The sequence below is a fragment of the Bos mutus genome, chromosome 5 (assembly GCF_027580195.1).
Source record: "Bos mutus isolate GX-2022 chromosome 5, NWIPB_WYAK_1.1, whole genome shotgun sequence".
NCBI classification, from domain to species: Eukaryota; Metazoa; Chordata; class Mammalia; order Artiodactyla; family Bovidae; genus Bos; species Bos mutus.
Window position 1 is genome coordinate 96,213,649 of NC_091621.1, and position 17,575 is coordinate 96,231,223.

General features: G+C 39.1%; 1 protein-coding gene across 2 annotated transcripts in view; it reads right to left on the reverse strand.

The window, feature by feature from the left end:
* Positions 1–275: 275 nt before the first annotated feature.
* DENND5B (DENN domain containing 5B) overlaps positions 276–17,575 on the reverse strand; it is a 221,512-nt gene continuing 204,212 nt past the window's right edge. For both annotated transcript variants that reach the window (XM_070371293.1, XM_070371294.1), the window contains 7 exons: positions 14,225–14,370; positions 12,280–12,398; positions 11,266–11,453; positions 9,125–9,207; positions 8,778–8,904; positions 6,743–6,917; positions 276–5,253 (listed from right to left, as the gene is read on the reverse strand). In XM_070371293.1, the coding sequence (XP_070227394.1) occupies positions 5,070–5,253; positions 6,743–6,917; positions 8,778–8,904; positions 9,125–9,207; positions 11,266–11,453; positions 12,280–12,398; positions 14,225–14,370 (1,022 nt within the window). In that variant the 3' untranslated portion in view covers positions 276–5,069. The remainder of the gene's footprint in view (positions 5,254–6,742; positions 6,918–8,777; positions 8,905–9,124; positions 9,208–11,265; positions 11,454–12,279; positions 12,399–14,224; positions 14,371–17,575) is intronic.

Sequence of the window (17,575 nt, forward strand, 5' to 3'; positions counted from 1 at the left end):
TGGAATTCTTCAGGCAAGAATCCTAGAGCAGGTTGCCATTTCCTACTTCAGGAGATCTTCCTGACCCAGGGATTGAACCCACATCTACACTTGTGCCTCTTGCACTGGCAGATGGATTCTTTACCACTGTGCCATCTGGGAAGCTCATATTTCTACCACATAATGGTTTCATGTAGCTTTCTCTCATAATGGCCTTATTGCTCTACTTTCTGGAGTCACTGGCCCTGTGCACTACTCAGTATTAAGGTTCTACAATAATGAAGCAAAACAAAGTATCAACCCCACAGTTTTATTTGTAAAGAACAAAGCATGAAAAGTCATATTTAAATGTACTCCAAAACCTGAAAAACCCACATCAGTTTCTCTGATACATATGTTAAAGTGCTTGATATCACAATACTTTTTAAATTTTAATTATGTTCAGATGAAAAAAAAAATCCAGTTCTGATGCATTTTGTTAACAATACAAGGAAAAAAATATATAATTTAAATGCAGAAATGCTTATTTAAAAAAAAGACACACAGGATACATTTATACATGGTTCAAGTGTAACACAGAGAATTCTTTCTATATGTTTAACACCCTCATTTGATTGACAACAGGAACTCTCACCATACCTCTCTACTGTTAACAAGATCTGTCTGGTGTTTGGAATAAAGACTGGGCCACACACAAATACATTTAGGTAAATGTGTCAAAGCGTAATTCCCTCCCACATAACCCAAGGATACCCTGGATTCATTCAAATGAGGAGAATGTTTTTGATGATTTTTTTTCACTCTGATATTAATTGCTCAGTGTGATACCTTTCTGGATCCAATCTTTATTTTGTCCTTGAGAGGACAATCAGGGCTGCTAAGATCTGAAAGGATGAGGTTCTCCTTGGATTATTCTGATCACACTCCATTGGTATCCTCTTCAAAAAGCTTGGAAATCAGTTTGATTCAAGAGTTTTATAAATGGATTTTAATGGGAATAAGAGACCTAGTAGTTTATTATTTGTTTCTCTTTTTACACTAAAAGGTAATATAACAAGTACTTATATAAGAAACACGGACTTCAAATGACATGGATGACGTGGAAATAGAATTCACTTTATAAAAGTAGAGAAGATCTCAAGACTCCATTCTCAATCAATGAAGGTGTATTAATACTGAAATATAAATAGCTATGGTTCAGATTGTCCTTCCAAATGGTGAAAAAGATAGACTAGTTTCTATAAACCTCACAGAGAAAATACTCAACAGTTCTCAAAATGAAAATCTACTGAAAAATCATAATTCTTAGCAGAAAGAAGCTATTTTATAATTAACAGCTACACTCCCAATGCTGTCAAATAAATATTTCCCTGGGCAATCTGAGGTCCTTGTCTGTTGCCTCATGTTTCAAAGTATCTGAGGGGTCAGCATTTACTATACACAAACTGTTATGTATAGTCTCCATCCCTCTTTTATTCCCATTTACATATAACAGTGCTTTATTGCCAAAAAAGGAAATATGAGCAATTCAGTATTTCCCCTGTATATTCATACAGTGTGACAGAAGTTCATTAAAATGATTTCTTAAAAAGCCATGTTAAAGTAAATACCACAGGGTTACAAAAGGTACAAAATGTATGAAATATTTAAAATAAAATTTAGAGGGAAATCATAAATTTTGCAAGCTTTCGGTTTCTTCTACCAGATTCTTGCCACAGTGGGAAAGAGGAAGGGAAGGTCGGGAGGCCTTCCTTCTGTTCTCAGTAGCCCCATTTTCTCCACTGAGAACACTGCTTTATACTGCTCCACACTGAGCCGCAGTCATTTAAGGCGCAGACGAGCCCCCAAACAGAACAGGGCTTCAGGGTCTCACACATAATACCAACACTGGTGTAATGGCCCTATATCAAAAAGGTGATTATTAGGACTTTCAGAACATTTGAAAAACACTTGGAAGATAAGTATTTCAAGAGGTAACATTTTTGACAATTTAATTTTAAAATAATTTCTTCTTAAGCTATTTTGTGAAAATACTAATCATGACTCCAGGCACAACTTTTAATTTATTTTGAAGAAAAAAGTCAAATTTGATTTTTGTATACTTTAACTTTGAAGTATGATGATATAGTGATATACTAATATATTAACAGCAAAAAGTATACCTCTGAGTGACTTTCCAAAGTCAGGTCGGAAGGCTGTGTACACTTATAGGTACATTTATTCTAAGAATTTTGCTGCTGTCCTGCTCAAAATACTTTGATACTCAAAGACAGTTATAAGCCATGTAAGAATTGTCTTACTTACTGTATCTCTTACATGACCCCAAACTCTGCATAAGTATCCTTTTCATTCATCAACTTGGGTTCTAAGAACTTTTTGTTTCCAAATAGAAAATTTCTTCTGAAAAGCCACCATTACCCATCACTAGAAATATTCAAAAGAATGGGCTATAGGGCATTCGGGCAGCTCATAAGGAGGTCCGAGGGGTGTGAAGCACAGGCTGTGTGACTGGACTGTGTATAGACTCCCACGGTGATAACTAAAGGGCACAGCATTCTAGACGATGTGTCCGTTCTGGTGTGATTTCTTCTTCTGAAATTGGTCATTTCACTACTGTAGTCAGATAATAGAAAATGGGATGAAATTTCAGGTCAAACTCTTGGGGGGTATTACTTTCTAAAGTAATGGTTTTACTCACAGGTCTGAAATCCACTTTTGCTCCTAGTTTTGTTTTTGGCCGTGCCATAAGGCTTGTGAGATTTTAGTTCCCTGACCAGGGATGAAACCCAGGTCCTCAGCAGTAAAAGTGTGGAATCCTAATCACTGGACTGCCAGGGAATTCCTGCTCCTACTTTTTACAACAGGTGTAATTTTCTATTACTTAAGGTCAATTTGTTAAAATGAATATTAATCCCTATAAATTATTACTGTAAATGAATATTAATCATTATCTGCTACCTATATAGGTGGATGAATTAAGATCCAAGGGTAGAAAGACTTATTATTAATATGAATGCCTTGAAGGCCAGTCTCATGTAGCCTGGTATAATTAAAAAAACATGAATTCTACACCCTGTGCTGCCACTGACCAGGTGTGCAGGTAAGTATTTAATCTCTCTGATCCTTAAGTCTTCCCATCTGTAAAATGAGAAGGCTAGATGAGACAACTCAATTCTAGCATGCTAACCTAAGTCACCTCTCTGTTTGTCCAGAATGTGTCAGAAGCAAGGCCTTCGGAAAAGGTAACAAGAACAAAACCCTAGATTGGATCATTCTGTGGTTTCTCATCATTGAAACAGTAAGCACCTGGGTGAAACAGGTTCTGGGTATGTCCCATAATAGACTCTCCATGTCCCAGGGGTAGCCACACCACTGTGGGCAAACTTTAGCTGCAGGCAAACAAATTTCTGGTCTACCCAGGTCACCCAGACCCATCTTAAACCCTTTCCATGGTTTCTAAATGCTGCCTTCAGTTCTCCCTTACCTCCTCAAAGACTCAGTCACATATTAAAAGGGAGTGTGCCTTGGCTGAATGCAGTGTTTGATTAACGGGAGTGGGGCACTTATTTCACTAGTTTCTTCCTCAAGAGAAAAAGGGAAGCAACACTATTGGCTAAAGCCCAGGACCCGCAGATGACACAAGGGTCCTGAGAGGCCATGACTTTGCTTCTCAGTCACAACTGGGAACAAAACCTGGAGCTCTGCTAAGGCAATTTCACTGCTAACAACGTGCAAATGTCTAAATTACTTACAAGACCAACCGTAACATGAAGACTTACGGTAACGTGCTAACACTGTATTTAACTTCCTTAAAAAACACCAAATTGCAAAGTTTCTCACAACGTTTGGTCTTCCAAACTGTTGCCTCTTGTCTGGCTTCCATTTTGCCAGTCTGCGCAGTACTGGCTTTTACCTTCCTGGGCCCGCAGTATTACATTTTCACCCCTGCTTACAAAGGAACATACAGCTGGCCCTGAAACACCCAGAAAGGGTTCATTCTTTCTCTCTTCTGGTATTTGCATTATCATGGTCAACAAATACTTTCACAAAAACATTCCAAGCCACACAGAGTCCTCCTCCTTCTTAGACATTCTTTCCATTTCCTGAGGGGGGATGGGCACTGGAAGAGGGGAGGCGGGTGATTGAAACCAAACAAAGAGTGTTTGTGGTTATTCTTGAGAGGTAACTGCAGGGTTGAGATGGCCAAATTAAAAGTATAGAATCAAACTGCTATTTGCAGTTTTTAAGACTATGAGGCCAACACTCTGAAATTCACATCTCCCCAAAGTCCCTCAAATAACAAGAATAAAAATGTCAAGGATGAAGTTAGTCTAGGCTAATCTTTCCAAAGTGTAAAGAAGTTAATATAATCCCACAATCTCACAGACTTCTCAGGGCTTTGTGTGTTCTCTTTTCAGTGTAGCCAAGCTCCTGGGGTCCAGTATGTAAAATATTTGAATTATATCTTTATCTTGTGCTGATGAAAAAATTTTTCCAAGACTGGAAGAGTGGCTCAATTCAAATTATGAAACATCTGAAACTTAAAAGATGTAAATGAGGGCTACTCTCCCCTACAGCAGGTAAACTGTTTACATTCACAATATAAAGGGTAAGACACCAGGATGGCTGGCAAGTACATAACAATGCTTTCTGGATTCCTTTGTGGTACCTGGAGGAAATAAAAAGCCCCAATGGGTTGTACTATATTTACATGTTTACTGGCTTCTTCCTGACTAGCACCACTCTCCCCACTACCCAACTCCCAATACTTTTAAGCTACTGATTTTAAGTTACAGGAGTATTCAATCTAAGAAAAGTATCTTATTAGAGTAATAGAATTTCTTAAAGAAGAGAGAATATTTACACACATCTAACACATGAAAATACTCTATTTTATACTAAATTCCAGGTTCAAATGAACTACAATACAGCATTTTGCCTTGTCTGCAGTGTGAGGACTGTTCACATTGGGGGACACGCCGTGCTGCCCCTGCAGTGACTCACTGACTTGTCAGACAAGTCCAAATCCGTCCCCGTTGTGGGGAAGGTTCAGGAACAAGGGTTCTGGTCTGAGTTTCTAGCTAATTGGGTTACACATCCACTCCTTTGATGAGCGAGCCTTCTAAGACTATGGTGAAGTCCTGGATGGTCTGCAGAATGCGGATAAGGGAGTTGACCGTCATGTGATCTCGCAGGAGGGCGCTCTCCTCATACATTCGGGTGATGGCAGGACACTCGGCTAACAGAGGAATCCACTGTGGGAGCAGGCGATCTCTGCAGACCCAAACAGAAACAAGTCCTGAGCACTGCTGCCCTGCTGCAGAACTACACACACACTGGAGCTTTGGACAGAAGGTGCGAGGCTGAATGGGGCGAAATCTAGCCAAGCTCTGAGGTCACCAGACAGAAAATCAAAGTCAAGTAGTTGGATAATTACTGGTTAAAAAGATAAGGTAATGAAACAGTGTACGCTAAGGGGGAAAGGAAACCTATCAGATTCTAAGAGTGAGTTTGCACAAGTTGGCCATCAAGACTTAGATGTGGTAAAGATATTCTCCATTCTGATTCTACCTCTTTTAAAAAGAAGCAGAATGTCATTTTGTATTGTTTAACAGAGATGTTATCCAGACATCTGTGACAAGACATGCCACAGTAGATCTTTTGGGAAGAAAGCCTCCATTAAATTGTAGGGACTAGCACTTTAAAAAAAAATTTACACAACATAAAAAGGTAAGAATAAAATCAAAGCAGAAAACATTAAGTAGATCTTACAAAAAGTAAGTGTTACATTGATTTAATAAATCACAACAGTAAAGAGAGAAAAGGAGATAAGGATCATGCTCAAAAGGAACTTAAAAAGCACAGCTGAAGTTGGACAGCTTTTATTAAGAAGAAATATAGAATTTAGCTCAATTAACTAGCTGTTTCAGTAGGACAGGATCTCATCTTTAATGTTTCCTAATTACACTGACATTAGTATCTGTCGCTAAGTTGCTTAGACACCCTTGCTGAGCAGCTGTCAGTATACCTTCATGACAAGGCAGCTAGCCATCCTACAAGAGGTGCTGGGGCTTAGAAGAAAACAAACACTGCACGGATAAAAAATCTTCTAAGGGTCTGTGTGGTTCATTTCTTACAATTCTGACAGCTGTTTTAAAATTAATGGATTGTATAGCTCCTATGTGTCATTTTACAAAAAGAAAGGGGTAGGAAACTGTCTTAAAGAGACTTTCCACAGTAAGAATTCTACAGTGTCATCAAATTTGAAGCAATATGGTACTGTGTACACACCATACAAGCTCTGTACAGAAAATATGTATGTGTGAGTGTGCTGTTGTGTCCAATACCTCCACCTGTCTGTGGTGCAGTACTGTGTCATGGTTCAGAGCTTGGGGCTCTGGGGTGACACTGGGTATAAATCTTGGCTCTGCCTCTTTCTAGCTGTGTGACCTTTGGAAAGTCTGTTAACTTATCTGTGCCTCTTCTACTTTCTATTTTCTCACCTATACAGTGGGGATATTGCTTGCTCCTTCATGCAGTGGTGGTGGTGAAGTGATAGGAGGGTTAAATGAGATAATACATGGGAAGTGCTAAATATAGTGCCCAACACACAGCAAATACCCAATAAACAGGAGTCTCATAAAACTTGGAATGGAAGAAACCAACCGGAGAGCTTTGGAAGGGGCATGGTTTGGTATAAACCTTTCTAAATTCTTGTTCAACACATGACAAAGATAGGGAAAGTCAAGAACTGGCTTAATACCGTGTTCCAAGGCAAACTAAGATCTGGAATTTGCCATCCTTCCCAATATTCCGGGGTGCAGTATTAATAGCATTTACATAGTGGCAGAAGGTTTTGCAGGATGATTTCTGAATGAGGACATCATCTTCATTATCTAGAATCTGGTCAGTGGTTTCAAAATAAGCAACTGCTCTCTCTGGGGAAGGAAATCAGAGATATCACAATACACATTAATACTTCATATACAAAAAGATGAAACAGTTTATTCTGGAAATACTAAAGATGCTTTGCATTATAGCCATTCCTAAAACCAAAACCATTATTTTATCATTGGTTTCACAATAAATCCTAAAGGCCCATGTTTCCTGGTAGAACCATACGCTCCCAGATATTTATTTTCTAATCTAGACTACACTCTAGATGGTTAGAAAGCTTACTCTCTTTAGAATACCTTCAAAAATGGCAATTGATAGCAACGAAAAAATACACATGGTCTTGTCTGTTAAGACTGGATCCTTCTAGGCGTAAGTAGCAAAGACATGGTAGCCACTGAGGTGGTGCCCTTTGATCCAGTTATAGGATGGCTGGCTAACATTCTGCAGCAAAGTCCTTGAAACAGAACTGCTTCAGTAAATCTGAGGAAGAGTTATTAATACACATATCAGAAGCAGGGCTAGTAAGATTCAGTGCATTCCAAAAGGAAAAAAATACCCCGCTCTAGGGGCCTAGCTCTGTCCACTTTCCTTTCTTTGTCTAAAAGTTCAAATTTGGATAAAACCAACCATTTCATCCAGGTCTTATTTACAAAACATGAAACGATTAATCACCCTGTTAAAGAGACTGTGAATTGTAGAAGAGCTGCATAGCAAAATAAAGAATGCAAAGTTTAGGGAGCTAGAGAACCACAATCTAATTGAACTTTCCTGAAGATGGAAACATTCTATATCTGCAAGGTCCAATTCTATAGCCCCTTGTAGGGCCAGTATGACTAAGGGAGTCAATTTAAAATTTGATTTAAATTAAGTCAATTTAAATAGCCACATGTGACTAGTGGTTACCATACTGGATAGCACAGAACTAGAGTAATCTTTTTAAAACAAATTATATCCTATTCCTCAGCTCCCTGGTAGCTCAGAGTCTGCCTGTAATGCAGGAGACCTGGGTTTGATCCCTGGGTTGGGAAGATCCCCTAGAGAAGGGCGTGGTAACCCACTCGAGTATTCTTGCCTGGAGAATCCAATCCCCATGGACAGAGAAGCCTGGCAGGCTACAGTCCATGGGGTCGCAAAGGAGTCGAACACGACTGAGTAACTAAGCACACCTTAGCGCCAAGTCTTCCAATGGCTTCCCATTCCATTCAGGATAAAGACCAACTGCTTTCAAAGACAAAGAAGGCCCTCCACAACCCGGCTCTAGCAATAAAGATCCTCTCTCCAAATACCCACCTCTCTCCCTCATTCTGTTCCAGTCACACTCACCTCCTTGCTGCTCTACAGAAAGCCAAGCACAGCCCCACCCTGCTCTGCAAGGGCACCTGTCTCAGCCTGGGGTGCTCTCCTCCTGGTATTCACAAGGCTCACTTCCTCACGTCCTTAAAGTCTTTGCTCAACAGTACCTTATCAACAAGGTCTATAACCTTCCTAATTAAAAGAGTTCTCCCACTCCGTTTCCTTTTGCCTTGCTCCATTTTTGTCTGCATCAATGATGACCTTCCAACGTATCAGATAAATTACATATCTGTTATGATTTTGTGTATTGTTTGCCCTCCTGACCCCACAAGATTGTAAGTTTGTCAACCATAGGAATTTCTGTGTCTTGTTTACTTTTAACTTGAAGTGTATATCTTGAGCATCTAAAATAGTTTAGAATATTGTGAACACACACACAGAGATATTTGTTGACTGAATGAAAAGCACAGACACTGCTTATTTGATATTTACTTTGAAAAACATATACCCTTAACACCAACCCTTATTTGCTCAAATTCTTGGGCTTTTTGAGTTTTCTAAGACACATTTCAATGACCTTACAACAATGTACACCAGCTTTAATTTACCTATGAAGTCCCAGATGAAGACATTCTTGTGAAAGATGCGAGCTGATTTGAAGCCATGGTGGAAAACTTGCTCAAGCGCCGCAACTAAGCCGCTCTCTCCACACAGCAGCACAGTGAGGCTTCCTCTCTGTGGAGAGCAACACACAGTGCCAGAGAATGAGCTCCCGCATCGACGTTTAAGAAAACAGCAGAGGAGCAAGTGCTGAGGGTAGCTGTGAAACATGTTTTTGCAGCTATTAACTAGCAAGCTTACAAATAAAAATTAAAGCACCTTTTTATTGCCCTATGTATCATGTATAAAAGCAGCTTTAAAATCCTACCACAGTAAGTTTTATAGCCCATCATACCTCTTTTTCAGGTTTGTGAAAATGTTTCACAATGTTGTTCACAGCTTCTCCAATTCCTTCTTGGATCTGTCCTGCATTGGGTTCTAAAAAATAATGAATAATGGCGGAAATTTCAGGCAAGGAAAATAAACCAAGTACTACAGGACATCAACTGTGCCTGCCTGTGCAGGAAACACTTCACCAGGGCAGGCTGCCTTGTCAGGGATCCATGGAACTTGCCTTGCCAGTTTGGTCAAGTGAGGCATACTGGCACAAAGGAAAAGGATCTAAGAGACCCCCAAGACTCAAATCCCAGCCTTCCCATTCAAAATCTGTAACTATAGTCACCAATTTTAAGTATGTAATTTGATGAGTTTTGACAGATGTGTAGACATGTAACTACCACTATAATCAAAATACAGAAAATTGCCATCAACCCCCAAAGTTCCGCTGTTCCCCTTTTCAGTCAATTCCCTTCCCCAGCTTGTAACTTTGTAACCCCTGTCAACTACTCATCTGCTTTCCATCATTATTATATTGCCTTTTCTAGAATTTAATAAATAGAATTGTATAATGTCTGCTTTTTCTTACCTGGCACAATACTTTTGATTCATCCATGATGTTAGCTATATCAACAGTATTGCTGAATAGTATCCCACCGACTAGATGTATCACTATCTGCTTATCCACTTACCAGCTGGTGGATGTTGCAAGTGTTTCCATTCTGGCTATTATGAATAAAGCTGCTTGGAAAATTTGAGTATGAGTCTTGGTATAGATATATGCATTCATTTCTCTAGGATATATACATCTAGATTGAGAGTTCTGGGTGAAGTGTAGGGTTAGTACATGTATATATCTTTATAAGAAATTGCCAAATGGTTTTTCCTTTTGTATTCCCATTGAAATATATGCGTATTCACTATTGTCTATCCTCTTTTTAGCTATTCTAGTGTATGTGCGGTATTAAGTTTACTTTGGAGGCAGAAAAGAATTATGGATAAAGGGAATCATTTATTAAAGAATAAGGGAGATTGTTAAAGACTGTATCATTCTAATAGTTAATATATCACTATATGCTAACAAACGGATATAGAATAATAATATCTAAGGAAATTGCTTTGTTAACTAAGGACCTCTTAGGTACCTCTTATTAATAAGGTACCTCCAATAACTCATGGTTATTGTCTATGAATTGAAATAAAACCACTTGACTGTCTCTTTAGTTTTCTGTGGCTCCTGTAATAGATGACCACAAATTTAGTAACTTAAAAAAGGGAGAAATTTCTTCTCTCACAATTCCAGAGGGAGAAGTCAGAAATCAGTATCAATGGGTGGAAATCAAGTTGTGGACAGGGCTGTGCTTCCTCAGGAGGCTCAATGGAAGAAGTTGCTCCTTGCCTCTTCAAGCCCAGGTGGCATTCCTTGGCCTGTGCCCACATCATCCAGTCTCTGCCTCCATCTGTCTATTTATTGTCTTCTCCTCTGTGTGTCTAATTTCCTCTATCTTATAACAATACATGTAATTAAATTTAGGGTTCACCTGGATAACCCAGATAATTTCCCTATCTCAAGATCCTTAACTTACTCAATTGAGTAACATTTACATATCCCAGGGATTAAAATTTGATATCCTTGGGAGACTAAGGACCACATTAGTATAAACTAGAAGTTTATTGTGCTATTAAAAATGGCATGTGAACACAATATCCCATCTGTAGAAGTCACTTTTTTATATATTTTGTCACTTCTACAGGAAGTTTGGGGGTGGGGTGGGGAGTGGAATTTTTAGAATTACTCTTAGACAAAGGGGCTTTGGATAACTAGATATGAGAGTACTATAACTGTCCTTATTCTTCCTTGAAGTTTCAGGCAAAATATTATTTATTCATACCTTCAGAGCATAACTGAAACACAGCAGGTGGTTTTTTATTGGATTTTAACATCTAAATTCTTCAGGCTTTTAATTATTTGTAATTATCCTGCCTTATTTCCCCCCTTTTCTCTCTCCACTCTAAAGTCTTTCTCACAAATTAATTTTCCTCAGCTTTCTTTTTAATCTCCTTACCATAATTCATTTAACACAACAGTTTTTTATGAAATGGCCACATGATGCCTAAAACATCTAAGACACATTGGAAAATAAAAAAACAACTAATTACTGGTAGTTTTTCCTGTCAGTGATGTGATGCTCAGTCTCCTGGCCACAGTGGGTGATTTCTGCTGGGGTGGAGTCCGACACTGCTTTACTAGATCCTCATCTGCTGCTGATGTCATCAATTCTCCAATGAGAATTCTCTCCAGACTTCCATCATCAATGCCTTTCCCCAGCCACCGCCCACATGGGAACCTAGCAGGACAGAAATAACCTTCAGAATCTCCAATATGTTACTAGCTTTAATCAGAATTTTTAAATGGCATCAAGGGTGAAACCCATCATTTTAGTGGGTGATCAGCCTGTGGGTGATTTTTTCATTATAAAAAATTGCAAACACTTAAAAAAGAAGACAAAAAAATAGACACCCATGTTCTTATGACTTAGTTATAACATTCTCCCATATGCTTCATTTTTGTTTTTTGTTAAAAGTATTTTAAAGTAATTCACACATCAGGACATTTTACTAATTACTTCAGTGAATCTCTGAAAAATAAAGAAGTCTCTCTTGTATAGCCATAAATTATTATTATCAAATTAAAGTAACTTTTAAATATTTTCTCATACCTCATCTGTATCAAAATTCTGTAGTTAGTGTCAACAAGAGTATCTTCAAACTAGATGTTAATGGGGGAATTAAGTTCCAGGAAAAAAGGGGAGAATGTTCTCAAAGAGGAGTGCTGGCTGCAATCAGGAGTGTCCAAAAGAGCCTTTTGTCTTACTGATATTATTTTAAGTTTCTTTTTTTCCTTTTCTTATCAGAGTTTCAATCTTTTTCAACATATTTGTGGACTAAGTGTTAGCAGCAAACACAATCAGTCTTTTTGAGAAGTATTTTGGGGGCAATTTTGTATTTGGAACAAAATAAAAGAACTTTGTTATTACATAAACAAGACAACCCAAAAAACTAAAGTAAAATTCAAAAGGTAGTGGGAAAGCTTTAGAATGAAAATAATTCTCAAACTTTTTCTTGTCTAAAAAGTATTAAAAGAAGTCTGAACTCCCAAGGACATTTACTTACCTATATGTATGTCCTGTGATTTCATTTCTGACCATGACACAATCCACTAGCCATTTGGCTAACAGTCCTGAGTTATCGTGACCGATCTGGACAGTCGTCAGCTTCCCCAGATTCTGGCACTGTAGGGACAGGACCACAAGGTACTCAGTTCCCAATCTTTTCCTGCCACCTCTCAGCTTTAGTAGTGGTTCCAAACAATTTACAAGTGCAGAGGACTCTGCATAATGTGTTCTGTTGTGCACTAGAGAAAAATATCCAAATAGATCCCTTCTAATGAGACAGGAAACATAGGAACGTTATTAAATGAGAGGGATTACATAATGTCTGAGAGTAGATATGTAAACAGGTGCTTGAAGAACACTTGGGAAGGAACAATGATTTCCAACTGGAGAATCCAGAAACATCACCGTAGATTTTTTTTCCTTTGAAGGATGAGAAGAATTCCAAAAAATGGGAAAGGATGCTATTTAGTTATAGAGAGGTCAGAAAAATAATTATAGACATAAAAAATCACCAAGTTCTTCTGCTTTAATAAATACTAAGGCAGACTGACCTCAAACATCATCTAGAAGTCTCTGAAGCTACTGTTAAAAAAAAAAAACATAGTTATCAGCATTCTTCCTGACCTTTTGTGCGTAAGTACAAAAGAAAGTGATGATAAAAAAAAAAAAGTGATGATAACAGAAATGGTAAAAATAAATGTCAACAAAATTCTGATGAAAGATCACAGACCCCAACTGACTATGTATAGCTGGGAACCTCAAAGCTATGAGTTCTCAAAGCACTTCACATCTTTGAATCATAGCGATCTAGGTGATGGAGGAGGGCATGTTGAATTAGTTGTGGCAGCAGAGATGGAAAGAAGCAGGCAGATGTGAGAGTCTGGAAACAGCAATGATGGGACTTATAATGCAGTTTATGCTTTATAGCAGTCAAAGAAAAGCCAAGGATTTTAATCTTTTATATACAGATAGCTGTGAGCCCACTGAATAGTGTCAAAATAAGCTCTTGGGCAGTGTCATGACTCTGAGTGGAAACTGCCATTCCTAGACCCCAGGAACAGAACGTTCAATTAGTACCATTTCCCTTCGGAAAGGAGAACAGATGTTTGTCTCCTTTCTGCATGCCAGGATCAACCAGCATGTGGGCTCAAAAGTATGGGGCTACTTCACCAGGTAAGACCGGAAAACTGACTATCATAGTGAGAGGTATTTTCGCAAGATCACTTTATAAATATCACCGTGTGGTCTAAAGGCCAAAGCATGAAAAGCAGCTCCCGTTCCCTTTGTCCAGGTTCAGGCAGGGTGAATTTACAGTTTGGAAGAGAACCACTGTGGGGAAAGCATTCACCTGAATGTTCTCTACGTGCCAGGTTTTACAACACGCGTTGGGAATTATGGAAAAGGACCTGGCAAAGCCCCAGAGTGCACCACTACAAGTAGAAATACACAGCTTAACAATTAAAATAACAATAAGAATGCAAAACAAATTCATGTGTTCCAGACAACTTTTGGAGAAGGCAATGGCACCCCACTCCAGTACTCTTGCCTGGCAAATTCCATGGACGGAGGAGCCTGGTAGACTGCAGTCCATGGGGTCGCTAAGAGTCAGACACGACTGAGCGACTTCACTTTCACTTTTCACTTTCATGCATTGGAGAAGGAAATGGCAACCCACTCCAGTGTTCTTGCCTGGAAAATCCCAGGGATGGGGGAGCCTGATGGGCTGCCATCTATGGGGTCACACAGAGTCGGACATGACTGAAGCGACTTAGCAGCAGCAGCAGTAGCAGACAACTTTAGGTATATAATCTTCTAAATGATCCTGCATGCTTAATTACCCTTTGTATTATTTGACTCGGGGAAAAATGAAAAACTGAAACTGGCATTGTTGTGTAGAACTATGTATGACACTTTGTGCTAAGAAAGCAATTAGCTGAACCTACTTCAAAAGTCATTTCAAGGAGGTTTTTGGGAATCTGCATTACTCCCGTGTCTCCTAGTTCTCCTGATACACAGATCCAAGGGTTTGACGTGATGATCGCGTTGCTCAGCTTTTTGATGGGAATGATCACTGACCTATATGGAATCACTGAAAGAAAAATGCTGAAATTAATACAAAATAACAATGAAGTTCTCCTGAAGAAAACAAATATATGTTCAGAATTCTGTTGGCTTTCACAGATAATTTGCTTTTTAATGATCTATCAAGATATAAACTTAAGCAACAGGATGAGATCATAACCTCCTCTAGTCTAGAAAGATGAGGTCTGGTATTAAGCCACAAGTTCCAGTACTTGTACTAGTTTCCATACTTATACATCATTATGTATACATGGCATTGTTGTTGTTCAGTTGCTAAACTCTGTCCGACTCTTTGCAACCCCCATGGACTGCAGCACACCAGGCTCCTCTGTCCTTCACTATTACCTGGAGTTTGCTCAAATTCTTATACATCGAGTCAGTGATAACTATCTAACCATCTCAACCTCTGTCACCCTCTTATCCTTTTGCCCTCAATCCTTCTCAGTACCAGGGTCTTTTTCAATGAGTTGGCTATTCGCATCAGGTGGCCAAAGTATTGGAGCTTCAGCTGCAGCAACAGTCCTTTCAACAAATATTCAGGGTTGATTCCCTTCAGGATTGACTGATTTGATCTCCATGCAGTCCAAGGGACTCTCAAAAGAGTATTTTCCAGCACCACAATTCGAAAGCACCAATTCTTCAGCACTCAGCCTTCTCATGGTCCAACTCTCACACCCATAACATGGCATGCTTATCATCAGCACTACATTTTATAAACAATGTCAGGCATTAGCACCAGAATACCTGTGGACATAGACAGTGACTGTGTAGTATTTTCATTGCTTTGATGTTTTTATTCATTTTGTTCCAAAATGGAGTACAAATGAGCATGGTTACTGGCATGGTTTCATATAAGGAAAGTGGTTGGTGACTACTTGCATAGTATCTGCTTGTTGCTGATTTTCTTGGGCAATGCTTCACAACACTGCACTCCAGAACTTTCTCACCCCAGTGTTACAGTCCTATATGCAAAGCCAGTAATAGACAACAGCACCTCCATTCCAGTTGTAATATGAAGTCTATTAGCTACAACTTGGAAAGGGGGCTCTAGGGCAAGAGATGCCTCAGGGAGAGAATAAGGATGCGGAAAGGAATTTGTGAAATCGTCCCTTTGAAGGCTCTTCAAAGGCAAGCCACTAGATGTCACTGGCCAAACACCATCGTTTGCTCAAATGTGGAACCCACAGTTAGGCATTCCACACACCTCCATTTCCTTTAAAAAATGAGGACGGCTCAGACACATTAGCATATTTTTAGCCCTCAGAGCCATACTTTTTTTTTTTTTTTTTTTTTAAAGCAGGGTAGAATCAATATTTTGGTTGGTATTCTCTTCATCCAGTCACAAGAGAACTATTAAAAAGTCCTCTTTGAAAGAACTACATGCAGGATTAAAAACAGTCACTGGACAAGGGGCTCAGATACTGCCTCACAAGAGGGGTTCATGTTTCAGTGTGCTCTTAGATGAGCAAAATGAATGGGATAAATGGCTCATTTCTCTAATTTTACATAGAGGACTTTCTTTCTGTTGGCTGAATAACTCCCCTTTCTGTCCTTTTATTTTGGCTGAAGGAAAGGAAAATGTCAGAGAAAAAGGCCATATTTTCATGGCTTAGTAATCATGAGACTCAAACGATTTTTGAAACTGAAAGCAGAAGAGGTTAGTGCAAGATGTTATTTTAGGTGCCAGAGGCTACTCATTTCTTTCACTAATAGGATTAGAAAAGATGCAGAAAAAGGCTTGTTTAGGGTCAGCAGTTCTGTTGGCTGCAAAGGGCTCACAGATACACAACAATGATTTCATAAAGCAGAAAAAGAGTAGTAGTATTAAACTCAGAATATTTATTTCATGAAGTATTTCAATTCCCTAGTTTTAAGAGTTACATGGATAAAGAGAAATCTGCAGATATGGGGAGGAGCTTAGGAGTCCTAACTCCCTCTGCAATTTCTTTTCTTTCAAAATTGTGTATAACACCTTAGCTTCTAATTAACTAACAGTATCTTGACAGATATTACAGGTTAGTCTAATAACCATTCTAACTCCATTTTCTTTGTCTGCCTCTACCAGAGACTTAGAAGACCAAAACCTACACAACTCTGCCCAGTGAAATACTGGTTATATTTATTGAAATTTCTCAGAAAACTATGTTCTTCTGGCACAGATTCTGACCCCTCTTCCTTGGCACTGCTTCCTTCTTCAGGCTGGAGGGTAAACTGAGAACAGCTATCCTGTGATCATGAGGTGATTAGCACACACTGGCAGCGGTCACAGGGCTTGGGTCTGTGATAGCACTGCAGACTGCCTACTTCAAGACTTCTCACTGTGTAAGAAAAACAAAACTACCGATTTGTTTAAACCACTGTTTTCTGATATTTGCAACTGAAAATAATTCCTAACTGATACAAGTAAAAATTCTCCAAAGTAGGGAAGGGGACCAATGTGACAGAATAAATACTATAATTTAGTTTATCAAAAACACATCTTCAATCAGTATTTCCTCCCTCTTGTTGTTGTTCAGCGGCTAAGCTGTGTCTGACTCTTTTTGACCCCCATGGACCGTAGCATGTCAGGTTTTCCTGTCCTTCACTATCTCCCAGAGTTTGCTCAAATTCATGTCCCTTAGCATTCAGAGTCTATTTAACCACCATATTCTCATTTTGCTCTTGACGTCAATCTTTCCCAGCATCAGGGTCTTTTTCAATGAGTTGACTCTCCATCAAGTGGACAAAGTATTGGAGCTTCAACTTCAGCATTAGTCCTTGCAGTGAATATTCAAGGCCGATTTCCTTATAGTGACTGGTATGATCTCCTTGCAGTCCAAGGAACTCTCAAGAGTCTTCTTAACACCACAATTTGAAAGCATCAGTTCCTTGGTGCTCAGCCTTCTTTATGGTCCAACTCTCACATCTATACATGACTACTGGAAAAACCACAGCTTTGAGTATACGGACCTTTGTCAGCAAAGTGATGTCTCTGCTTTTGAATACGTTGTCTAGGTTTGTCACAGCTCTCCTTCCATGGAACAAGCACTTTAATTTCATGGCTGTATTCACTGTCCTCAGTGAGGTGATTTTGGACCCAAGAAAATAAAATCTGTCACTGCTTCCACTTTCCCCCCTTCTATTTGCCATGAAGTGATGGGACTAGATGCCATGATTTTAGTTTTTTGAATGTTGAGTTTTATGCCAGCTTCTTCACTCTCCTCTTTCACGTT